Genomic DNA, 27,031 nt, shown 5'->3' on the forward strand with positions numbered 1-27,031 from the left:
GTGCGCAACCCATACCAAATAAATTTACATTATAGTGCTGCTTATTACAGAGATCCCTATGGCTACATCAGACCAGAGAATTAGGAAATATCAACAATATGTTTCTTGGTGTTGGGCTAAACAAATTGGATCTAAATGATTGTTTTGTGGAGCTTAAGTATGGGAGCGTCCCTCCATCTCATTGCAAGGACAAGCCTTATCTTATAGCCTAATCATGGTAGGGCTTACTGAGCAACTTTTTTCTCTTCCTCAACAGCGCATTTATTATTTTCCTCAGTTACTCTATTCTCCTCAGGACTCCTATTCTCTGTGCTGTTGTCACTCTCCTCCTGCAGACTCTGCAACCTGGACGGTGTGCAGTAAGGGACAAACAGACGGAGAGCCTCAGTCAGACAGTTCAGACAGTTCAGCTCATCATGTCAGAAAAGGCAGCTTGTTGTTACAGCTGGCTAGTCCGGGCTAAGCAGAGAGCAGCATAGCTTGAGGCGAGCATTCCTGTATAACCTTGTTGAGAGTAAAGCGTTCAACGGATTCTCTATGAGCTCCCATTTATAAATCACCCTCAGTAGTTCATGGGCCTTGGTGACAATATAAATGGTTGAGTTGTGTCACCTACGAGGATATGATGCTGTTGGACTATCTCAAGGATGCCCCCTGACACCCTCTGAATTTGTATCTGGATTTGCATAAAGTATGATTTTAAATCAAAAATACTTTCCTCAATAATTTATTATCATTTAAACTCGGACTGCCTGATGTTATTTTATATATTATATATTATTTTTGTTTGTCCACCTGGGTTGTGATGGCATTTTTATATTGTTCCCCCAGAATATTTTATTTAATTTTTTGTGATCATTAAGGTGATCGTCAAATATTTACAGTGCCAACTTCAGTCATGCAAATTCTTGTCAAGAAGTGACAAGGGTGATATAATGTGCTACACATTGCTGTTATTGACAGTTGATTGACAATTGGTTTGATTGCTGAATTGCTGAAGCAATCAAACCATTCCACACCTGCAATAGTACATGACTGCTTTGGTCTACGCCTAAGAAATAATATTTCACAGAAAAAGAAAACCTGAGCATGGTGACTGATCGATCCTGAAAACCTGTCAATTGTCTCAAATTATTTCCTTCCTACTTTAATGTCAGTCCACCTTTTAAACAACTAAAATGTTGAATGAATAATGAAAGAGTGTATTTTTATTCGTCCATCCAAGGTCCACATTCTGGCTAGAAGCAGCACAAAGCCTGCGCTTGACAACCAATATCCAGCCAATGGGGATGTAATTCAGAGTAAGAAGCTGATGTGAATTATATGCTAGAGCAACCTGGAGGAGTGCTATATGTACTTAACCATAATTGATAATAAGCTGACCTTTGATCAGAACACAGCTACAATATGCAAAAAAAAGGTCAGCAGCAACTATTTTCTGTCAGGAAGCTGAAGTCCTTTGGGGTGTGCAGAAGGCTCAAGACTCTATTTTACAACTCAACCGTCAAGTCACCTTTTCTACAATTGTATGGAAATCTGTCCTTGGCCAACAGAAACAACTGCAGAACATAGTTAAGGCGGCTGGCAAGATTATTGGTGTCAAGCTGAAGCAGCTAGCTGACATCTTTGACCAGCAGCTTGTCAGGAAAGCCAGAGCCATGCTGGAGTTTCTCCTTCATCCCCTTTATGGTAGAAAGTTTAGACCAGTGGTTTTCAATCCCTGTCCTCAAGACCCAGAGTCCTGCTGGGTTTCAATCTAGCCATTTAAGTGACTATTTTACACCTGTGAATGCAATTAACTATAGTATACCTGGTATACTATAGTATATTTGGTAGGATAGAAAACCAGCAGTACTCTGCAGAGGTGTGACCAAGTCGACTTCGCTCGAGTCCCAAGTCAGTCTCAAGTCTTGAGGCACAAGTCTTAAGTCAAATCCCAAGTCTAAATGTAGAACACCAAGTCAAGCCCATGTCATTAAAGTCAAGTCTCAAGTCTAAATGTAGAACACCAAGTCAAGTCTGAACAAATCAAGAGTCCAGTATCAATTTAATATCTTAAAGAAAACTTCATATCTATTCATATGGGTTTAATAGGATAAAAACCTGGTAAGAGCATCATGAGTTTGAGTTTTAGAATCAGTTTCAACTTCAATAAATTCAATCATTCCATACAAATTCAGAAAACAGAATTTGGTGGAACAAATCACTTTCAGTTACAAGTAATTCACACAAACACAAGATCTTTTGTCAAGACTTTAGAACTTTTTTCAAGTCATCAAAGTACATCAAATCAAGTCATGTGACTCGAGTCCCTACCCCTGGTCTTTGGTCTCGGGACTCTGGGTCCCGAAGACCGGGATTGTAAAACACTGATTTAGTCCAGGGATGAGCAACCATGTGCCATGGAGGTCCAAGAGTCTGCAGGTTTTCATTCCAATCAAACACTACACCAACTGATTTGTTTGGTTGGAATGAAAACCTGCTTTTTTAAAGGACAGTCAGGGGTCCATTGTTAGTACTATTTATTGCTGTTTTATGGATGGATGAAGACGTTCTGAATTGATCACTCTTGTGTCTTGTGCTATGTTTTACATACATTTATGTTTTTTATTTATTATTTATGTTATTTATACGTTTTTATGCTTGTTCTTATGCATCTGGCTGCCAGGAGAATAAATAAAGTTGGACTGAATTCTGCGGATAAGAAGCGCGCCACCCATACAAACCTCATCCACAAATTTGACAGAGCCAAAGCTAAACTATGCCTATCAGAATACAGTAAGATATATATTTTTTTTTTACTTCAGACCTTTGTTAACGAATCAGTCTGTATGGGTCTGCATGCTCTACCTATAGGCACAGTATCTCTGTTAGAGCTGCTTACTCATCCATCCTATCCTCCCCAGCGCTGGGTTGGTCCTCCACAGACACTTTACGCTCTTCTGTCGCCGCATTTTGTTCGCCGGCGACTTTTTCCGCCTCCTCCACAATATTCTCATTCTCCTCAGTCGCGCTCTCTTCGATGCTCTTCCCTCTGTCCTCCCTGCCTGCAACCCTGCTCATCTCTGTTATCCTACTCTCCTCCACGTCTTTACTCTCCTCTGTTAAATTAGCTTCACATAACCTCGTCTCTTTGATTTCTTTCATTTCAGCAGGCACTTTTTCGCAATCAGGGTCATTCTGCTCGCCTGCTGCCTCACGCCCCTCTGCGGTCGTAGCCTCCGTTTCATCAATCTCGGAGTCCTTTCTGTCTTCAGTGATCGATGGTGCTGCGCTTCTCTCTTCACTATTATTAGATTTCTCAGTTACAGCAGCCGATTCATTCACCATATTATCTGCTGATGTTTTTGCCTCCTGATTTCCTCTGTCCTCAGCAGCGACAGTTTTACAGAAATCAGCATCATTTGATTGTTCCTGATCTGTGGGCTTGTTAGATTCCTCGATAGTGATCTCTTCTGCTTGTTTATTTTCATTTATCATCTCGTTTGTCCTACAAATTGCCTCAGTTACTGCAGTTTCTACAGCCGAAATCGGTTTATCTGCTTCAACGCTCTGATTTGACATCGTATTCTCTGTTACTTTGCTTTCTTCAAAGTCCTCATAGCGCTCAATATATGTTACCTCTAACATTTTGTTATCTTCATCAGATTCTATCTTTTTATTCTCCTTCATGACAATATTTGTCTCTGCAATATTACTTTCTTCAAGCAATTCATTCTCCTTAGCAACAGCACTTTTGTCTTTATCAGTATCCATGCAATTTGACATATTTGTCTGTTTTATTTCACTTTCCTGAGCTTCTTCATCTACTGAAACTGCCTTTAGATTTTCATTTTCCTCAATCATTTTAATCTCCTGTATGGCTGACTCGCCTCCAATATCTGTAGATTTTTCAAATGATGTTTCAGTAATTCCACAGTCTGTACAAATTTCATTTCCATCAGCTGCCATAACCTGTGTTTCCTCGTTTTCCCTGGCTGACTCTCTTGCTTTAAATCCCTCGGCTACGATGACATCCTCTGCCATCTTTTCCTCCTCATCACTGTCCTGACCATGATCTTTTTCGGTGCCCTCCATTTGCTGAATTTTCTCCATTTCCTCAGTGGCTTCACGGTATTCAGACCCTGTTTCAGTAATTTTCTCTTTACTTTCTTTGTTCTCCTCAGACTTCATGCTTTCCTCTGTAATTGCAACATCTTTGCTGGCTGCTGTTTCAGCTGAAATGCCGTCATCTCCTCTTTTCTCAGCACCTGTCTCTCCTGTTTCTTTGCTCTCATCTGGGATCTCATTCTGTGATTCCTTAACAGCCGTAACAGTCTCCATCTGATTCTCCAGACTCTTATCCTTTGTTGTGTTTATTTCTTCACGCTCCATTTGCTCAATGTGTGTTGTGTCTGTTATCTTCCAGTCATCAGGGTTTTCTCTTGTTGTGTTGCTTGTTTCCTCGCTCGGTGTTACGTCTGTTGTTTTATTGTCTTTGGGACTTGTGCTCCCTTCTGTGGAGTTAATTTCCTTATTTTCAGTAATATCATCCTGAACTGCACCAGTTGTTTCAGGACTGTTATTGTCCTGCAGGACCATGAAGTCTTCAGAGTTCGTAATGATCATTGATTTCACAATCTGTTCAGTCACTCTCACCTCCTCTACTAATATTTGATTTTCAGATAACTTTGTTTTTTTGATTATTATTTTCTCTGCTGTAACAACTTTTTGCTTGGCATTATGATCGCACTCATCTGATTTATTGCATTCCTGTTTAACTTCGCTCTCTGGTATTATATTAATATTCTCAATTATCCTCACGTCCTCTGTTTGTTTATCCATTCCTCTCATCTTTATTTCCTGCAGTGTCTTACAGCTCTCTGCATTTCTAATTTCTCCAGCATCTGCAATCTCTCTTTCCTGACTGATTCTTCTGTCTGTTTTGTCCTCTTCAGTAACTATCTTTTCCTCAGGACTCTTATTGTCTGCACTCTCGTCGCTCTCCTGGAGATTCTGCAACCTGGACGGTGTGCAGGAGGGGACAAACACAGCTTCAGACTGTCACAGGTTCAGAGGTTATTGCAGTGATGTTTTATAGAGGATGTGAAGGTTATTATCAGTCCTCACTAGCTCTTTACAAGCTAACAGAAAGTAACTGATTATTATCAGCTGTTTACTTTAAACTCATGCTGTAAATGTGTAGCACTATGCAAGCAGGGAGAGAACAGCTCTAGCCCTCAGAAAGCATTACATAACTTGACATTCAGCGTAACGGGTAAATGCTGGATCAAGAGACTATGCTGGCTCAGCTTATATGTGCAAACCCGCGTTCACACTGCGAGCGACACGATCAACAAGTCATCAGAAGTCCATTCATTTCCTATCGAGCTGAGTGATCAGGGAAACTCAACAAGCTAACCGTACAAGAAAAGTTGGCAAAGACTGAACTTTTTGCGATCGGTGGCCGTCACCAGCCAATCAGATTTCCATGCTTCCATTGTATTTTTTTTATGCTTTTTATTATGGAAAGTCAATTTGTGAAGTCAAATGCAGGAATTGTAAAATAATTGACCACAATACAAATGGTTTACAATGGTTTACAGTTATAGAAATAAAAGTACAGGGGAAACAATAACAGTAAACTAATAATTGTATAAAAGTAAAAGAAAAAAGAAAGATGCAAAAAAAGAACATCACAGTATCACTTTGTTTTAGACATTATCATCAATTGTCTTCATCTTTTCTAAGAGTTGGGATGTTTTTATAGCTTTACTATTGATAACTTAAAAAACATAAGCAGTGCAATATCAGTCCAAAAAGCAGTTGTGGAAGAGCAATGGAAGAATAAATGTAAAATTGATTGAACTTCAAGATCACAAAAAGAACACTCTGGCTGGATTTCTGCTTTAGACTTGTGAAGAAACATTTTCATGCAATATTGTCACGTGAACTTCTCTGACGCCTGGCAGGTGCAAAATAGACAAGAAGTCGATGACAGTCATTCAGAGCTTCCCAGTTCTCTACAACTCTGATTGGAAAAACTACAAGAACAAACATCTCAGAAATGATGCTTGGAGAACAGTTGTGTCCATCTTTGGGGTCGATGGTAAGCTGATTGATTGATTGATTGATTTTTCCAGTTTATTTTCGATTAATGCTACCTAATTAGCGCTTGCTAGCTAGCTATGTTAACACATCAAAGGCAAAACCAAAGCAGCGGAAAATACATGATTTGCTTGTTAAAAACTTTGCAGCTGCAGATCACTACATAGATGCAGTAGGAGACTCAGGCCCCGCCCACAATCGCTCAGAATAGAGTTGAGACGTTCGGTTCCAGAAGCGCTTTTGACGCAGATTCTCCAGCCACCAGGCCCAAAGGGATTTTAACTTTAGCGATATATTATCTTCAGCGGCATATTACACCACAGAGAACCTGGAGATAGTCACGCCCGTGTCTTCACGTCTCAACTCTACAGAACGACCCGTCAACCAAAGTTGCTCGCAGTGTGAACACAGGGTCATTCTTGGAAGCAGCAAGATAATTATAGCCACACACAATCGAACAGCTTGCTCTTTCTGCAGAGTGTCCAATCTTTAGGATATGAGATCCGAATAACGACTGCTGTGACCCTCCAACCATAGAACATAAAAGGTTGTAATAATGTTGGACTCTGTAGCGGGGGTGTTGCTACACTATGTGAGACGGCAGCGAGAGGGGGGGTGGGGGGGTGGGGGGTGCAGGGAGAAGGAGGCAGGCGGACTTACTCTGGGTCGTCCTCGTTCTCCTCCAGGATGTTGGGCAGTCTTTTCAAAACAAACAGCAGGCAGGACAGTTATGGAGCGACGTCTCCACGGTGATGACATTTCCTCTGGTTGTGCAGCGTGTTGGATGTGTATCTCTCTGTGTGTGTGTGTGTGTGTGTGTGTGTATCGTCTATGCATGAGTGTGTGTGAGTGCATGTGCGGCTCCTGCTGTTCCCACGTTCAGTCCTACATAGCGCTTTAATTTTTACAGCTGTGTTCGCCCTAACAGATCCATACAGAGACAGTCTCATCAGCACACACTCACACCATCATCATCATCATCATCATCATCATCATCATCACACACACAGAGGTCAGTACAGTGTAACGACTGGGCTTCTCACTGCAGGTACTTACATTTCACTGCAACAACAACACAGTCAAAATTTCCTGAAATGAGGATGAACGCATGATTGTGTTCTGCGGACATGAATAACGTGAAGATTATGTTCCTCCGCTGTGACAGGATTATGTGACAACAGCAGGAATCAGACACGACAGTTTCACATTCAGTCATTTGAAAAGGTTAGCTAACGGTTCAGTTTGGGCAACTGAAATTTTGGTTGAGCTTAAGCAAATAAAACAATTTGGTTAAGTTCAGGTTAGGTTTTAGGGTTAAATAAGAAAACCTCTAGCTGAAAATTAAAACTTCCCTCCCAGTAGAAAACTTGGAATTGAAGGTAAATGTCGCCATCATGCTCATTTCACAAAATTCATCAGACCAGGCTGTCACTGCCATTTGGAGTGTGGTTGTATTTTTGCTTGTATGTGTGTGTGTGTATGTGTGTACCCTTGGGATTATGAAGCGAATATATTTGGATATCGCTGTTGTCCTGTGAACCTTGTAACTCCAACCTTTCAACTTGAAACATTGGAGGATTACATGCTCCTCTGTGGGCTGAGAAAATTCTACCACTCTTGGTCTTATGAAACACTTTCAGAACTGACGGGATAAACTCAAAAACGCATGTTGGTCAATCTGAAAACAAGGCTGTTTTTCTTCATCCCTGAAAAACTGATTTTTTGGAGACAAGATTTTCACTGGACAGCGGCGATATGTAAATATAAGCTGTTGTATGTGCTTGTGTGTGTGCACTTGTGTGTGTGTGTGTATGTGAGACTCACTGTTCATTGGGCTCTGGCAGTGTGTCTATGACTATCTTGGCAGAATGCTCCACCTCCAGCTGTCTGACCGCTGCCTCTGCCGCCTTCCTGGCCATCTCCTCGGCCACCCGCGCCGCCTCCAGGCGCTCCTGCTGCAGCCTGGGTCAGGGTCAAGGGTCAGGGGCAAACTCAACATCACCAACCGAAAGGCTCAGATGCACAAAAACCACAAGGAAACATCACTAATACTGAGTCTGAACCTAGAACAGTGATCCTCAACCTTTTTCATATCAATGACCTCTAATTTAATGCACATTTGATGAGATTTTGTCTCTCGGACCCAAATCTGAGAATATTTTTTTTGTCAGATATGATTTTGTCAAGAATTCCATGACTGTCTGTATTGTAGGTTGAGAGATAACAGCGAAACTATGATCAAAACAGTCATTCTTCTACATTTTCTAATTATGTTAACTACTTGTAAATGAAATAATGGTGAAGTTTAACAATTCATCAATTTGCTGGGGACCCCCTAGAACCCCCTCAAGGACCCCTGGTGGTCCCCGGACCCCATGTTGAGAACCACTGCCCTAGAGGCTGCATTTTCATGTTTCAAAATAGTCTGTGCTACACTTATTCTTAGTAACCTTGTATGTACATATACTTCTTAAAATTGAATTCTGCTGATCTTTTAATTTCCTTTTAATCTTTATATTTTGGTACTTTGTCTTTGTCTACGATTTTTATGTTTTTCATGTAAAATTCTGTGCTGTTTTCAGTACACCTCACTGCAAACATGAATTAATAAAGTCAAAGTCAAAGAGAGAAAAAAAGCGAGTTATCAGGAACAGAGGTAAAAATAAACTGGGTGTAAACCAAAGAGTTGTCCCTCACCGGTCCTCCATGTGAGCCAGAGCAGCCTCCTGAGCCTCCTTCTTGCTGCTGTCCACCAGAGTCCTCCTCTCAGTCTGGGTCTGGGTAGACCGAGAGGGAGACAGCGCTCATTGTAATTTTCCACTTTCATCTAAATCACACGTTTAGCTGAATAGTTTAAAGAGGGGTGTCTTCAGCAACCGATAATCTCCTGTTTGTCATGGGATTACACTCTTGGATCTGCCCGGCTCGCAGTAGAAAAGTGAGAATTGTTGTTGTTGTTTTGCCAAAGTTCTATGTAGAAAAAAATGTTGCCTCTAAAACGGGCCAATCAGAACACGGTCAGTTTGTGATGTAGAAAGCTGACTTTACTGGAGTCAACCAATCATCTTACGTTTGGGGGCATGAGGAAGAGGGCGGAGCCTCTAGTACTGCAAGCCAGTCAGATCAGTGGCTCTTTCTTAGCTGCTAAAAACAAGCAAAAGTGTTCACTGATTGCCAACTGGCAGGCTCCGCCTCCTCCAAGGCTGCCAGCTGTGGATTTATGAATTTAAAATCAACCATAAAGAACTGCAGCAGACATTACTCGCTGTTTACAAGTAGAGTTGATTGTATTACTGTGAATATAACTGATCATTTTTACTTTTATTATCTGCTGACATTGGTGGATTTGGTGCAGTGTTTGCAACAAAACACATATCCCACTTACAATCAGCACTAGGAGGCTGACGTTAGTGGTTTCTCCCACCTGGCAGCTCATATTTACGGTAAATCCATCATGAGACAATAGACCTTATTCTCACAGCGGCCATTTTTAACTCACGTCACACTCGGGTGGGAAACTCTAACCAGAGGGGGCGAGTCCAGCCCAGCGTCCGAGATGCACATCACTGGGAATCAGGCAAAAATTATAATTTCACAGATTCCCCAGTGAAAAACTCATTAGAGACGAATGGATCTAGAATCCAGAGGAATATATGTTCACAGTTTAAGGGAAGATATTTAGCTCACTACAGCTAGATACCGGAAGCTAACACATGTAGCAAGCGAGCAGCTAACTGGTCAGTAAGCTAGCTGATGTCCCACTAACTTCTGCTGTAGTTGTTGTTCCTGAGCTTGCTAGCTAATTTGATTACAGTTACTCATGGAACGTAATGCTTGTTTTACATTTATGCAATGTTCTGGATAGAGCTTCTGTTCAAAATGGCCGCCGTAGGAATAAGGATCAAAAGTATAAATCATGCAAGTATTTTTTTTTTATTGCCACCTGCTGCTCTGCCTCCGGCTTCTGCTTGGTCTCCACCTCCTCCAGCACCAGGACCGGCTCCTGGACGATGCTGACTGCACACCAGGAAGAACAGGGTCAGTGTGTGTGTGTGTGTGTGTGTGTGTTGGTCTGATATGCCACATCCACGGCTACCTTTTTATTCATGCAACAGGACGTATAGTATTATAGCATGTGGGTATGCATACAAGCTCATTGTTTCACAGCCAATTGTTTTTTCACTATAACCATATGTCACACAACATATTCATAACATCTAACTTCAGCTTCATAATAGAATCATAAAAATATGTGTGGGAAAGTGGGTGATATAAGAGGTTTTGATTATTACAAACAACATGCTGTGGTGTTGACGCCCTCTCTGTTCTGTTCTGGTATTTTCATAACCTGTTCCTATGGTGTTTATTTGGTTACCCAGCAGCGTTTGCAGTAGCATAATTCCTCATGTTTGGGACTATAATTTAGTCGTTCTAATGCTGCTCTCAGGTTGGTCTGTAGAGTGTGTGGGTGAACCAGACAGTACCTGTGTTAACTAATTAGTTTGTCCATGAGCGAGGTGAACTGTTGAGTAAAGTTGACTACAGCGTGATGTCAACAGCTTCACATCGCTACACCCAAGGCCTGTTTCTCAGTTAAGAGTTGCAGTTTCCAGGAGGACTTTTACATTTTTCGCTCAATAAATAGACACACTGTTCAGTTGCTTCATTAAAAAATGACATAAGTCTTACATGAACACCTTCTGAAAGCTGACATAGGGCCAACCTGTAAAGATCATAAAAGATCATAACACGTAATGAATGGGCTGTAAAACAGAATAAATTAATGTGAAGTGTTTATCAGTAATATCTGCTGTATGATCTCAAGAATGAGCACAACCAGAACTAAGAATGAAATAAATATATTTATATGCGTACTAATTTAGTTTTACCCCTATCCTCTTAAATATTATCTTACTTATCATCGCTGTCAGGTGAAAACCTTGTAATTCTAATTTTGGTGATTTTCATGTTTTGATTGAAGGATTGCATTCTCCTCTCTGGGTTGATGAAATTCTACAAACCTTATGAAACTTCTCAAAACTAATAAGATAAACTGAAAAATGCATGATGGTCAAACTAACAACAAGGCTGTTCTTCTTAGTTCCTGGAAGGTTGACATTTTGGAGATACAAGGTTTTCAACAGCATTGTTTTTATTATGCACATACGGAGCAAAAGTGTCATGCTTTGGCAAATACATTGTTTGAATGATTGATTGATTGATTGATTGATGTAATAATCCATTCCTCTAATTCCCTGCTCTGTCAGACAACATAACGATAACACTCAACACTTTTATTTCCAGTTCATGTCTTTATTTTCATAATCACACTGCATATACTTTAATAACATCTGCACTGAGTTAGCTGCCTGGGCTTAGTTAGCAACAGCCTGTGACAAAAGAACAGTGAGTAATCCCATAATACCTACAGTCAGTCTGAGCTACTCCTCTGTGATAAAGTCCCTTCCAGTCCAGATTTGTTTTATTATTTTATTTTGTTTTGTCCTATAGTGATCTGCAAGCAAAAGCATGTGGGTGTTTCTAGCATGGAATAGCAATAATTGGCAAATGTGTAAACGTTTCATTACTGGACTCACTGTGATCACTCAGTGTTGAAGCCCCTCTAGTTATTATAGAATGGAGAATTAAGCAGTATGGGGTACAGGCATTTCATAGTTCATTACATGACATATTGAGATTTGGATAGAGATTGAACTTTTAGTGATCATCCTGTATGTTCATCTCAGAATAGAAAATCACAGAGTAAGTATTGGGAAACTACTACCTTACATAATTTTGTACAACCATTTTCATGGACTACATATGTTCAAATACATGGAAAACAAAAGTCTCATCATATCTCATAATATTTCATATTTCATTCCATGTTCTTGTGTCAGTGATATTGGTAAAGAACAGGAAAAGTGCATTAGGCATCGTAGCTGCGCAAAAACTGAAAGCATTAGTGCTTTACAGGACTGAGTCATGGTGTCGCTGAGTACAAACTGGTCTGTCTGTCCTTCAGTGTGATAGTGAGTGTGTTGCTGTGCTGTCTGTGTCTGTGTGAGCGACTCTGTCCCACTCTTCCTTCTCCTTTTATTTTAAGGGGCTCTCAGCGCCTTCCCCCCTGAAACAAAAGGAGAAGAGGAGCCGGTTAGAGTCGGCCTCGTCACGGACACTAACCCCTATCAACACATAAACCCATCAACCAATCAATCACTTCATCAATGCACACCGCCATATTCCCTGTACACATGCTGCCTCCCCTCTGGAGTCTCTGTAAAGGAGACAACTAGTAACGCACTAATCTAAAACCACATTCTGGCATGTGGACCTGTGAGAGAAAATCCAAGATGGAGGCGTCTCTGATGGTGGCAGTGTCGACATAACTGCTACGTAACTAGAATGCTTGTAGCTACATTTGAATTCACAGGTCAAAGATTTCAATGGAAGTGAATGAGAGGCAAAGCAATTTTTTGCACACTTTAGTGCAAAGTCTGACCTCACCTTTACTTGTTGGGTGAAATCAGATGTGACCAAGCCTTTAGCATGTTGAAATTTTTGTCAGCATATGTTTACATCATTTTTATATTCTATTTTATTGCTTGATTTTTTTTAAGTTATGTTTTTTATTTTGTGTTTATACTGCTTATTTTTAATCTATTTGTGTGCTGACATTCAATTTTCCTTTTCCCCGCTGAATACTTTTACTTTTGCTGCCACAATAACCCAATTTCCCCCTGGGGATCAATACATTTTAAACCTTATCATTATCTTAATCCATCCATAAACTGAATTATCTCCTCACATGGTTTCTGAATACACATGGATCGCTCCTCAGTGTCACTTGAAGTGTGCTCGTTCCTCTCGCATTGCATAGAATTGTGTGTTTTGGAATCTAAGTTATGTGCATGTGGGGGGAGCAAGCTGTGTACTTACTGTTCTGCACTTCCTCGAGGCTGTCCTGCAGGAGAACAAACACAGGAAAGATATATCCAGTTCTGGTTTGCTGTCCCAAATTGGATTTATGTGTATGAGCTACGCTGCCAAACAGCAGTAACTGTGTTGTAGTGACACTGAGAAAACTGGCTTCAAAGTTTATCTCCTGTCCTGACAAAACGAGCATTGAAACTGAAGTGAACTGTGAGCAGTCTGAGTAGTACTTAATGGTATGGTAATGGTCATTTTTGCTGGTATGAAATCTAAGCCTAAGTCTTGACCTATTATCCTCTGCAGTGACTCACCGTCTTTGCCACAGGCTGAGGCAACATGCGGCCGATGCCCTGGACGATCCAGCCCACCACACTGTGGGGAAAACACAGAGATGTTAGGCAAAGTCACACAAACACACTCCTTAAAGGAAACTCCACCCATCCACTCAGATCCTCTTCCACTGTTAGATCTCATCAAACTCAACGCATTCCAGGAGTTATTTTGTGATTTACTTTCTTGGGGAACCCACTTTCCCTCAAACTACCTGGTCTACTTCTACTGCAGTTAGTGATCTCCGATGTTTCCCAGAATGCCTTTTGTCCACCTGCAGAGAACAGGCGTGAACTTGCTTTCAATCAAAAGTGGCCGTATGGCACTGGGGTGCGTCTATGACTCCTTACTCAAACCCCAACCTGTCTTGTGGCTGCAGTGCATTCTGATCTCTCTCCTGCTCCTGTGGTGGAGAAATTGGTCTCTCTCCTCTTCTACGATGGATTTCTCCCTGTATGATTGTTGAACGTCTCTTGGTGCAAAATGGCGGCTCTAGAAAGAAGCCCTCGCTCTTTGATTCTGAAGGACTGACACCAAAACCTGACGTTTACCGCTGATGTTTTACATCCTGAAACATTTTCTCATATCAAACTCCATTGTAGCTGCTGGAAATATCTGGAGGTGACGTCACCTTGTCTACGATTGGCCGGTTATCCACGAGAATAAGACAAATACACCAAACAACTAAATGGACCCAGAAATGCAAGGTGTTTTTAACAGTGTTAAAGTGCTTTAGGGTGGAATTTTCCTTTAAATAGAGATAATATAGCGCTAATAATCCCACAGAAGTAATACACAATAAAACAAGAAGAAAAAAGCAATTCAGCTCTGCAAAATAGTTGCATCATAACATTACAAAGCAGAGGTTTACCTGAACTAGGAAATCTACTTAAACACGTATGAAGTTTGAAAAGGAAGTTAGATACTACAGGGAGAGACAGATGCTACGTTCAGGACTTCTCTCTTTTCCATCTGAATAATGTCACATAGAGCTGAATTTTATATTAGAACCAGGACAGTGTGTAGTGTATCAGGTTGGATAAACACATCCACCAAACACCCATGTTGTCACCTACTTGGGCTGCTGATCTGCAACACTGTAAGGGAAACAAGAAGAAGAAAGCAGCGTTAGAACACATTGCAGCACAGTAAAATTGTATTTTTCAGTGACAATTATTTGGTGTTGATAAGTGTTGATGAGTGCTGATGTGGCTCTGGGGCAGCTTAAATTAAAGGTCCCATACTCTCCACTCTCCAGTGTTTTATTTTGTGTCTTGAGGTCCATTCAAAGCTGTGTGTGTGGTGTCATGAACCAAAAACACTCTCAATCCATTTCTCCACGTTCATTTTCCAGCATCTCTCTGAGCCTTACCAAGAACAGGCTGTTTCTGTCGCCGTGTCTTTAAGGCTCATTAATATTAACGACCCTCTGTTCCGATTGGCTAACCGTTTCAAGAGTGAAACATGAGACGCCGCGGCCCGGCGGCTACAGGTAGGGAAAACTCTCCGGTAATAAACAATGACAACCGCTCGACCGCTTTGAAAAAAACACTTTGTTAGTCTATTATTTCTTACAAAAATGATAATGAGTGAACCTTTGTGACACCACAAAGTTACGGAAGTCCAAACGGCTCGTTTAGAGGCTCGCTTTTCTAATATGGATTGTGTGGATTTAGTTGGCGACCGTGCGTTTTGATACTTTCACCATGTTTAGATAGACCATCCAACTCCTTTATCATCACAGAGGCAAGGGGAGTCCTGTTTACACCATATGGGACCTTTAACTCTGATGAGTGTGAACTGACAGAAACACTTGCATAGTGTTGATTTTGACACTCTCAGAGCCAAATTAACCCTGACAACAGATTTTGTGATGTGTGACTGAAATCACCGACGCCTGCAAGACTTACTTTTCTCCGTCCGCTGCTGGTTTCGGTGCTGGAGAGGCTGCCGGAGTCTCAGCTGTACAGGGGAGAAGTCGGGTTAGTCACATCTGTTCCCTCTGACTCCGTAACGAGACAAACCTACCGTCTCATTATCATGAAATTACACTGTAATGATGAGATTACAGGATTACCACAACAAACAGTGATAAAGTCTGAATATAATTGAAGCTGGCACAGAAGGTTTTACCTTTACTGGGAGCCGGGGGATTCTTCGCTATGCCGTCTGGCTTCACATGAATATGGATCTCTGGCTGGGGAACCACCTTCTCAATGCCGTGCTTTATCCATTCAATCACCCTGCGATGCACACACACACACACACACACACACACACACACACACACACATTGGTTTGGCTGATAGTACGACCATATTGCAGCTACAGAAAAACCTGACAGGACATTTTATTTTTTCTTTACATATTTTATATTTTCATCTAATTATTCAGTAATGTTTTATGTAAATTAATTGTTTATTTAAAGGCACTAATGTATCTCAGAGTTTCCCTATCATTGAATAGGAGTGGTGTGTCTATCTGCCTTAAAGAGCTGCTGACACTAAAACAATTTCAATGGAGAGTTTTAGTGTCCCATTATAGTCTAAATGCTGTTCCAGAAGCTTTTCCACCCTGGCAAGAATCAAATTCTGGGGGAAAACACAAGCTTTTTTGGGGGGCATAACAATGGTCAATTTAAAACATATCGGCTCAAAATATCAGTATTGGCCTTTAAAAAGCCATATTGGTCAAACCCTAATAGTTGGACAGAGACCTGGGTGGGAATGGCTTGTTGTTGTCTGTGTCTTCCTGGTGGTCTGATGCAACTTCCACCACAGGAATGTGAGGAAGAGGCTCTGCATCTGGAGAGAGGGAGACAGACAGCTATCACTTTACAGCAGGCAGCATCCTGGCCGGCTCTCTGTGTTTGCAGCTCCATAAACAACAATACTCAGCGCTATCCTCACCTGGTACAGCTGCCATCTCTTGCACCTGAGGGGAAACAAACATTTAGACAGAGTCAACATGAGGTTAATAAAACAGAGACAAGTGTTGCAGAGGAAACAGCTTGCAGGAGCGGCTCTGTAAACCCGGGATTAGCTTTGGAAGAGTGTGTAAGCAGATGATGAGGCAGCTAGGCTGCTCCAGTCTCCAGGCGCAGCTGGGTGGAGTGAGACAGACCGAGCCCTGGTCCACGAGTCCATACAGCAGGCACAACATTTACAGCTACACGTTTTTTACATTAAAATAACAATAGCTCACATACGCAGATTATTAAGAATGAATGCAAATATAGTTTAGTATGGCGTCTAGGCTCTGATCTTGACAGGGAGTGATGACAGGGAACTTCCCACCCGGGGGAGACCTGGACTCAGAGCCTCCAGGTGGAGGCTGGGTGGAGGCGGGATGATGAAACATGTCTGGTGAGCAGCGAGCAGCAGCATGGCAGCGAGAGAGACTGAGCAGGTGCAGGAAGCTTAAATAGACCGCCTTACTGAAAGGGGGGGGGGGCGCTGGGGGGGGCTTTGCTTCATTCCTTATTCCCACAGCAGCCATTTTGTATGTATTTATGTAGAAACTAAAAGATTTCAAGAATCCTAAGGAATATAGCTTCACATTTTAAGAAAATATATTTGGCCCACTACAGGTAGACTGTAATTTAGACTAGGTAGCTAGCTAGTCCATAAGCTAATAACTTCCTGCTAAATTCAAGTCATCTTAGTTGTGGTTGGTGAGATTGCTAGCTAATGTTGTTAGGTCTATCTTAAGTCCTCACTTATGTGTTGAAGTAACGTTTTACATTTATGTATATATACATATGCATATACAGCATATGTATACATACACACACACACACACACACACACACACATACTGTATATATATATATGCATGTATACATATACTGTATATGTATATGCCAGTTTTTTCGGGTACAATTTCCCACACTGAGGGTTAAAAATGGCCGCCATGGGGGTCAATAAATAAATAGCAGCAATGTAGGGGACATTTTGGGGCGTATACCATCGGCGATGGGCATGGTGTTTGGGCGTTGCCGACGGTTTGCTGGTTGCGGCTGTCAGGGCGAGGCTGTCAGCCACAACAACAACAACGGAGGAGCAGGAAGAAAAGAAAGAACAGCAAAGTTAAACATGCAAAAACACAACATCGCTTTTTTTATCTGCTGTGTTCGCCATCTGCTTCTTTAACGCCTCACTCATCAAGATGACTGACAGGTGCTGGAGTGGCTTTAATACAGGAATTTTCTTTTATTATTTTTAGGTCCAGGCACAATTCAGTCACGTCGTTGTGAGCCACGCTTTCCTAAAGCTACAACACCACATTTTCACAGCTGGTCCACGGTTTTGAGCAGGTGTTCTTCCTCTTATTTAAAGTCCAACTGGGAAGTGTGCCACTGATAGTGAATGTGCGAGTGAATCTGTGGACTCATTTCTACATCCACATGAGCTACATATCAGTTCCACAGTCACCTTTCTATCTTTTCAGTTCCCCTTTAACCTCTGGCACTTTGCTCACTTCTGAATCCTAAATTGAAATGCCTTCAATGCAAAACCTTAGCAAACCTTACTAGTCAACAGGCTTTTTACGGTTCATAATATTAATCATTTATGGACAAAAAATTCAGCAAACCAGAAGAGAGTGATTTGGTTTCCATCATATCCCAAGGTTTTTGGAGGCGTTGTCAATAAGATCTCAAGTTGGTCTTGCTAAAGGCCTTCAAATCCTGCTCCATCTTTACTGTTATACCTAATTATACCTTCTTGGGTCAGAGGACACCCATAATTCAACCGGACACCCACACTGTGCTGCTGTGTGTGTTAACTTGTTATTAAAGGACATCATCTCTTACCTCTGTCACCTCCTCAGGCTGCGCCGCCTCCTTGTTCTTCCCATCAGGCTGCGGAACAACTTTTTCCAATCCCTGGACGATCCAACCGATCATTCCTCGTCTGCGGAAAAAAACACACAAAGGATTGATTGACAGAAACCTCATTGGCAGCCACTGTGCTGGGTGCCTGGCTGAGCACTAGGGGGCACTGCAGGGCCGAGGAAGCAGCATGTTAGCAGCCTGAAGGTCCTGAGGAAAAGCCAAGTGCAGAAAGCCTCTGTGAGAAGCTGCAGCGGAGGACAACGGGCCGTCTGCAGGTGTAAAATCTGCAAGTAAGAATAAGTTCCGTTTCGATTCCCCTAATTAAAAAGTAATTTTGAATGGCAATGAAATTACTGCAACATGACCATTATACTCAGTCATTTAATCTAAACATGCTGAGTTACTGAGTTGACTGAAGGAGCCCACAGCCATCAGTGTTAACTACAGGAAGGGCAGTTAATTTTGCAATGGATTTTCAAATGGCAGAGATTTTGAAGTCATTTTTTTATGCAAACTGCAGAGATCCCATATGGAAAAGATTTACAAGAATCTAACAAAATGTGTATATGTTCTGCCTTATATAAAGCTATGTTTCTTATATACAAGTGGAAACTTAACAAAACTCCGATATGAGTCTTGTAAGTCATGTTGGGCTTATAAGTTTCGTGGTATAAAAGCAATAAAAGCTATAAATGCAAAACATATACAAAATAGAGGGCAGACCTGAATGATTCTTATAAAACCTTTCTGTATGGGATGAGCGCCGCAGAGCTGAGGGGCTGAAAGAAACGCCCCATGAGTCACACAGGGGGTTGATTTTGTTAACGGAAACAAAGGCCTACTTTGTTTTCATCAACAGTTTTGCACTTTCTATGTTCAAAGCTCAGTGTGATACCATCAGTCTACCGTGCAATTCCCACTAATTTGAATGGACTGTGCAGTCTGCATGCTGATGCCGTGGATTTATAAAGCAGCTTAGTATCTGGCGTTGCATTAGTATTTCAGTTGCATAATTACTCACTCTTCTTCTGGTTTACTGTCGTCCACAGAGGAGATAGAGAACACATAACGCACATCAGTAAACTACTATTAGATTAACACACACAGCTAATACAAAGTAGTGCTTTCATACACACACACACACACACACACACACACACTGTATTTTACCTGCTTACTGCATTTTCTTCCTGAAAATAGAAGGGATAAGGGAAGGAGAGGAACAATTAAACATTATCATAAAGTGCGTGTGACTTGAACTCGGAACAAGGCAACAGCAAACATGTCGTCCCCCATGAATGATGAAGTCCCGTCTGGGCCAATCAGGAGCCAATATGTCACCTTATTTTGAGCTGTAATTCTAGTTCCCCCTTGGACTGTGAGATGCATCATGTCTACAAGTTTCGGGAAAATCCAACAAGTAAACAAACGTTGTAGCGCCCCCCATTGGCCAATCAGTGTCATGCTAGAACGGAGCATCAACGACGCATCATTCCCCGAAGTTTCATCAAATCCATTCAGTGCCGTCAGACATACTGTGTGTGACGGACGGACGAATAGATGAACGGACGGTCCAGGGCCGATCCATAGAGTCCATGGACAATTACCAATTACTCATTTGCAAAAACTGACACCAGGTCAGCCGCGTTTATGTCATATCGGATTTAGTGTAAATACAATACAATACAATTACAAGTATGATAAATGCATTAAATACATTTTCTGTGGGCTCTGATTTCACGCGTCATAAATTGCAGAAGTGCGGAAATTACCGTCAAGTCTACTTACAAAAACTGAGTAATGACTGCTGCACTTCGTTTATAGTTGTTTTTAAATTCATAATTAAAAATTATTTTGAACGTTTGATTCATCTCAAGGGGTTTATCCTTCAATAAAGTTCAATTCTGCAGCCGTTCCAACGAGATAGACACGCGAACGCTCTCATGTTGCAGCAGCGAGACGTCGTCCCGTTCTTACGCTTCTTCCCATGCGACCTGAACGCAGCACCAGCGTCTGGGGCGTCTCACCTTGGAGGCGGCGTTGGCCCTGCCAGTCTTGGGCGTCCCTGAAGGCTGAGGGAGTGCGCTGTTCAAGCCCTGGGAGATCCACGTCAGCACTCCTGCCTGGGCGCTGGACAGAGGGGGAGAGTTCATTTAGTTGAATTTCACATTGTGGTTTTGTAAGTTTTTACCTCTGCCAAGGAGCTTATGTTTTCACCTGTTGGTTAGTTTGTCTGTCAGCAGAATATATCAAAACTTTATTAACTGTTAATTTATTATTTCCATTAAATTTGGAGGACAGATCGGCCTCAGGCCAAGGAGCAACTGATTAGATTTTTTAATTTCCACCATGATTGTTTTTTTAGCCATAACTATGAAACTAGCCGAGATAGAGACTTGATTCTAAATCCTAAGGGGATGTTTGCAGGGTCAAGAAATCAATTTAATTTAAAATTGAAGTGACAGGGATGATGTGTTTGGGTGGGACAGTAAGTTCAACAATTATTCATTGTTGGTGGAGGTTTGAGCTCTCCAAGTTTGTCTTGTTTTTGTTTTTCCCTTTTTTTTTGTGTGAAACCTTAGGGCAAACCAACAATGGACCATCTTTTTTTTCATTTTACACAAAACAAAACAAAAAATACTGCACAAACAACCAAACAACTAAATAAATGAGTAAATAAAAAGGGTAAGGAGTGGGTGAAACAAGTAAAAAAAACACACAAATAAAACCAAACAAAGCAAAAAGCCCTCCTGCCCCTGCGGTCAGCACCCCACAGACACAACATTAAAACTTGGTTGCAGTTCCTTGTCTTTGCCCTGAGGAACGCCGCTCAGACCGCTCCGCTCTGTGAGACGAGTTCATCAAACGTTTCCAGACTGCAGTGAAAATCCTGTCGCTGCCCTCAGTCTGTCCACAGGCAAAACTCTGATATCTCCTGTTCAGCAGAAGGCACTTCTGACCAGAACAAGTCAGTTCTGAAGAAGACTAGAGCGACTCCGGGATAGATTCCTATCTGAGAGTGAGCATCTTTTCAGCTTTTTAAACCTTCCAGCTTTTTCACTTTTAAATGAATGATATTGTTATTATTTCTTCATTCTCTCCTTTCTCCCAATTCCCCACCAAGACGCATTTTATTATCATTATTATTTTATTATTAATAGATTATATTATTAAACTTGTACCTGTTTCACAAAATAAGTAACTGGGAGAAGAATGAAGGATGAAACTGTCAATTATTCTGTTTAGTTCTCTGTTGGTAATTTGAGACGAAGGAGATTTTAATTTTAGTTACTTGACTTGATGCATGAAGAGAAGACTTGAGACTTGACTTGACTTGGGTTCTGGTGACTTGGGACTTGACTCTGACTTATACTTTGATGACTAAAGTCTTGACTTGAGATCTTGTGTTTGTGTAAATGACTTAGATTGAAAGTGATGAGATTTGTTCCAGCAGACGACTGAATTTAAATTCTGTTTTCTGAATTTGTATGGAATGATTGAATTTATTGAAGTTGAAACTGATTATAGAAATCAAACTCATGATGCTCTTACCAAGTTTTTATCCTATTAAAACCATATTGCATTGAAAAGTCCTAGATATTTAGTTTTCTTTAAGATATTAAATTGATACTGGACTCTTGATTTGTTCTGACTTGACTTGCTGTTCTACATTTAGACTTGAGACTTGACATTAATGACATGGACTTGACTTGGATTTAATCTACATTTAGACTTGAGACTTGACTTGAGATTTGAGCCTCAAGACTTGAGACTGACTTGGGACTCAAGCAAAGTTGACTTGGTCTCACCTCTGATAGCTATAGTATAGATTATAGCTGGGCCAAAATATTCTCTGACTTGTGAGAAGTTTTAATTAGAATTTGCTTTTTTATCATTAATTCATGATAACTTGATATCATTTTGTCTTCAAGATATGATGTTACTGAAAGATGAATGACGATATTGAGTTATGGATGGCTGGGTAACTCACCTGTTCTCCTCTGCGCCCTGTGCATCCTGTTTCACCTTGTCAGCTTTCGGAGCTGTGAAGCAGGAAACGATCTGATCAGTGTGAAGCAGAGGATTGACAAACTACAAACACATTCTATTGATCATGCTGACACCTTACCATTTTTGCTTTCATCTTGAAATGTTACTTTCTTCTCCTGTTCAGACACACAAAAGTGCTATTATTTGACACATAATAGAAAACTATAAGAATAAACTTATTTGTATTGCACTCCTTTTTAGAAAACAGTTTACAAAGTGCTTAACATTAAAATAAAATGAAACCAAGAACACAGTAAGATCATAGGAGGCTAAATATATTAGTGTAAATGCATCACATAAAGACATGTACAGCATATATAGCTCAAACTGAAAACATAGTACCATATACCAGTGGATATAAAAAGTAGGGATGGGACGATATATAAAAATTCAATATATCACAATACAAAAATGTAACAATCAATATCACGGGGCAGAAAAATGAATGGTGATATCAGCTCCATGTTATTCTGCTGTAGTAATCACCAATGAGACTCTTGACCATCACAGTTTCACAAGCTCTCCATCCAAATTATATTATTGTCACTTTGTAATGACATTTTTAAATTGTTGTTTACATTCTAGCAGCCAATGGCATCGCTAGAAAGATTTGTGTCTCAGAAATAAACAGAATTCTGCACAGTCAGACTTTATTGTCATTGAACTTTTATTTATCACATCGTATCGTGGTTGTATCGAATCTTGAACCACATAATGCGTATTGAATCGTATCGTGAGATAAGCAGATCGTCCCGTCGCTATAGAAACACATGTAAACAAACGGTGTGACTTACGGGTGGAGGAGCAGGAGCAGGAGCGGGGGCAGGAGGGGGGGCGGGCGCTGGGGCAGGAGGCGGGGCGGCTGGTTTCTCCTTCTTCTCCTCTTCGACTTTTTTGGCAGGGAGCTCAGGGGGCTGGGGAACCACCTTCACCACCCAGCTCAACATCCTGAAGCAACAACACACACACACACACCTGAGCTTCTGAGGAAGAGTTACTGTCAAGAAGAACAAGCTGTCAAAAGACACCGCCCGCCAAAAGTCTGGGGACACCTAACTATTGAAATTGTTTAAAGGTCCCATATTATTTTGTGTCTTGAGGTCCATTCAAAGCTGTGTGTGTGGTGTCATGAACCAAAAACACTCTCAATCCATTTCTCCACGTTCATTTTCCAGCATCTCTCTGAGCCTTACCAAGAACAGGCTGTTTCTGTCGCCGTGTCTTTAAGGCTCATTAATATTAACGACCCTCTGTTCCGATTGGCTATCCGTTTCAAGAGTGAAACGTGAGACGCCGCGGCCCGGCGGCTACAGGTAGGGAAAACTCTCCGGTAATAAACAATGACAACCGCTCAACCGCTTTGAAAAAAACACTTTGTTAGTTATTATTTCTTACAAAAATGATAATGAGCGAACCTTTGTGACGCCACAAAGTTACGGAAGTCCAAACGGCTCGTTTAGAGGCTCGCTTTTCTAATATGGATTGTGTGGATTTAGTTGGCGACTGTGCGTTTTGATACTTTCACCATGTTTAGATAGACCATCCAACTCCTTTATCATCACAGAGGGAAGGGGAGTCCTGCTTTACACCAGATGGGACCTTTAATAAAGAAGTTAAAGTTTTCTTCATCGGTTTGGAAAAACTTAACCCATTAAAGACTAACTAGGTTTAGTTTGAGAACAAAAATCATACATGCAAATATTTGTGATGATAACACTAAAACAGTTCAACTGTACGGTCATCAAAAAAAAACCTCCTGAGCAGCTGAACTGCTGCTCAGACTTCCTTCATGCTGACAGTCAGAGATAGCCTGGTAAGACCATCCTGATCACGTGACCTCACATTCTGTTTCGCTCCATGGATCAGTCTGGACTTCTAGCCGCCCACATCGATTTCTTGAAATTACAATGTAACCAGGCCAATCAGGGACTGTGTCGTAGTTGATGACGTGAAATACAGGCCGCTGCTGGCAAAACAGTAACGGCGTCTCCCGAAGCAACGAGCGGTAACGTTAACGTTAGTAGAGTAAACACAGCCATAAGTGCAGTTATTGCAGAAATAGACTCAATAACAACAATTAAACAAGAACAAGAGTATGCACTAGCGGAGTTTCTCGGCGGAAAAGACGTTTTCGGCGTTCTTCCGCCTGGATTTGAATTTGGATTCGCTGATTGGCTGAAGGAGTTTGTCTGTCAAGGCAAGTACTTCCGCCCACTGAAATCGATGTGGGCGGCTAGAAGTCCAGACTGATCCGTGGAGCGAAACAGAATGTGAGGTCACGTGATCAGGATGGTCTTACCAGGCTAAGTCAGAGACGCTCTGCCATGAAAAACCTTCTCTTCACAGCAAAGAAACACTTTGATGAACATGAAGCTGAGTGTTGATTAAATACTGTAGATCCAAAGTACCAGGAACCTATTTTATCTATTTTATGTTAACAAAAGCATTGCAGGCATTTTTTTCCTTACTTCTTCACTGAAAAATAACAGAGAAAATCAAATAGTACTTTAAATTTTTTTAGAAAAGGTAAGGTGTCCCCAAACTTTTGGGGACACCCCCCCCCCCCCCCCCCCCACCTCCCCCCTCTTCTGTGCGTGAGGTGTTTAGATCATGTCTGGCTGAGTGTCACTCTTAATTAGCGCTGAGTGGGCATGACCCTAATCTGGCGACAGGAGGTTTGACGGTGGAAAATAGTCGCGTCACATTCTGCACACAGGATGAGAACATTTCAAAAGTGCAGATGTCTAGTGTCATAATTTGTGTTTTTTTTTTTGCAGATCAGAGAAGCAGAAACCTCCACAGACCTTCACCTGCAACATGTTAAAGAAACGCTGCTTTAATTCTGCAGGTTTGAACTAAAGGAAACACATCAGCTGGTCGAGGTGTTGTAGGGTCAAAGTAAGGTCAGCCAGTCAGTCAGTCAGCCAGTCAGTCATTCAGTCAGTCAGTCAGTCAGTCAGTCAGTCAGACAGACAGTCATTCAGCCAGTCAGTCAGTCAGCCAGTCAGTCAGTCAGTCAGACAGTCAGTCAGTCAGTCAGTCAGCCAGTCAGTCAGCCAATCAGCCAATCAGTCAGCCAATCAGCCAGTCAGTCAGTCAGTCAGTCAGTCAGTCAGTCAGCGAATCAGCCAGTCAGTCATTCAGCCAGTCAGTCAGTCAGCCAGTCAGTCATTCAGTCAGTCAGTCAGCCAATCAGTCAGCCAATCAGCCAGTCAGTCATTCAGCCAGTCAGTCAGTCAGCCAGTCAGTCATTCAGTCAGTCAGACAGTCAGTCAGTCAGTCAGCCAATCAGCCAATCAGCCAGTCAGTCAGTCAGACAGTCAGTCAGTCAGTCAGTCAGTCAGCTGCTGTGCAATGCTAGGCAAGGCAGGTTTATTTCTATAGCACATTTTGTACACAAAGGCAATTCAAAGGCATACACAAGGTATAAGACATTAGATGAATAATAATAATAAAATAAACAAATAAAAAGATAAAGTGTATAAGAGAGAATAAATAAAGTAGACACTTATCTGCACTGTTACATGGTCACCTTCATCAGAGCTAGCAAAACGTTTCCAATAACTGAAGTCAGTTTAGTATCTGGACTGAAGTTGGACTGATATGTGTTTCACACTGAAGCTGCAGATAGACAATATTCCGTGCTGATATTCAATATCTTTAAATTTGACCATTTTCATGCTCCAAAAAAATCCATGTCAGGGTGGAAAAGCTTCTGAAACAGCATTCAGAGCATCATGGGACACTAAAACTCTCCACTGAAACCCAGACTAATTCTTTTAGTGTCAGCAGCTCTTTAAGGCAGGTTGACCCACCACACATAACACATACAAGAAACTCTGAGATACATTACTGCTTTTAACTGAAGAATCAATTTGTGTTTCTGTAGCTGCGGTCAGGAGGAACCTGCATCATATCAGAGGTGGACGACACTGACTGGATGATATTTAATAAAAGCCCTAGTATATCAGTCCAGTATATTGTCAAACTGATGTATCCGTCTAACCCTAATATGGGTGAAAAAGAATAGATTTTGATATGGGTCACAAGAATAATGCGACAGATTGTTTTACCCAACATGGTAAGACTAGGAGGAGGTGTTGCTGTCGTGGCTGAGAAAAGTCGCAAAAACTTCCCCGTGAATAAAAAACTAAATGCCAGGAGGATAGAAAACGGCCCAAATGTTGCATCAACTGCCGGTCCGTCCCACGGCCTTCTTGGACTGAAGGACCACAATGGAAACAAGTCTTGTACTTGTGTTTTATCCTCAATTGTTTTTTAACCAGGTGCATTATATTATATTGTATATATGTAACTTGTTTTAAAATGATCAAATAAATCAAATCAAAATCAAATATTACAGGAATAACACAACAGCAGCAAATCCTGACAGCGCTCACAACTCCAAATTTTGATCATCCTGAAATCCAGTTGAAAACCCAACACAGCAGCAAATTCATAGTGCATCTACAAGTTTGATGACAGCCGGGTCTCGGTGTGTTTTTGGGTGGTGTAGGGTGGGGTGGGGGGTCTGTCCGGTGGGGGTCTCTGTCCTACCTGAGGGCTTCAGCGAGGGTCCAGCATCCCAGAGGCTGTAGAGCTGTGAAGGCTGCGGGGATCTGAGCGATGTGGGCGGATTAGAACTCGCTGGGTTTCTGCTAACAGGATTACCGGCTGAAGGGCAGAGCCGGCCGGGACGGGGCGCAGATTAGTGTCCCGGCAGCTGGAGCGCCCAGGAGGAGCAGGAAGGCCCGGCCCCGGTCCTCAACACCCGGGACCACAGACACGGATTAGCTC

The 27,031-nt window shown here is 41.6% G+C and overlaps 1 protein-coding gene across 1 annotated transcript in view; it reads right to left on the minus strand.

The window, feature by feature from the left end:
* cngb1a (cyclic nucleotide gated channel subunit beta 1a) overlaps positions 1–23,181 on the minus strand; it is a 38,476-nt gene extending 15,295 nt beyond the window's left edge. Inside the window, exons 1-19 of the mRNA XM_071923147.1 lie at positions 23,053–23,181; positions 22,314–22,350; positions 22,176–22,227; positions 20,212–20,314; positions 19,355–19,374; positions 19,206–19,220; positions 18,164–18,263; positions 17,317–17,382; positions 16,260–16,284; positions 16,067–16,154; positions 15,484–15,593; positions 15,261–15,312; positions 14,427–14,447; positions 13,332–13,392; positions 13,027–13,051; positions 10,031–10,104; positions 8,785–8,864; positions 7,912–8,049; positions 6,748–6,786 (exon numbers count right to left, since the gene is read on the minus strand). Of these exons, the coding sequence (XP_071779248.1) occupies positions 6,748–6,786; positions 7,912–8,049; positions 8,785–8,864; positions 10,031–10,104; positions 13,027–13,051; positions 13,332–13,392; positions 14,427–14,447; positions 15,261–15,312; positions 15,484–15,593; positions 16,067–16,154; positions 16,260–16,284; positions 17,317–17,382; positions 18,164–18,263; positions 19,206–19,220; positions 19,355–19,374; positions 20,212–20,314; positions 22,176–22,227; positions 22,314–22,350; positions 23,053–23,181 (1,235 nt within the window). The remainder of the gene's footprint in view (positions 1–6,747; positions 6,787–7,911; positions 8,050–8,784; positions 8,865–10,030; positions 10,105–13,026; positions 13,052–13,331; positions 13,393–14,426; positions 14,448–15,260; positions 15,313–15,483; positions 15,594–16,066; positions 16,155–16,259; positions 16,285–17,316; positions 17,383–18,163; positions 18,264–19,205; positions 19,221–19,354; positions 19,375–20,211; positions 20,315–22,175; positions 22,228–22,313; positions 22,351–23,052) is intronic.
* Between the last annotated feature and the right edge of the window lie 3,850 nt (positions 23,182–27,031).

This window comes from Centroberyx gerrardi, chromosome 1 (assembly GCF_048128805.1).
Source record: "Centroberyx gerrardi isolate f3 chromosome 1, fCenGer3.hap1.cur.20231027, whole genome shotgun sequence".
In the NCBI taxonomy this organism is placed as follows: domain Eukaryota; kingdom Metazoa; phylum Chordata; class Actinopteri; order Beryciformes; family Berycidae; genus Centroberyx; species Centroberyx gerrardi.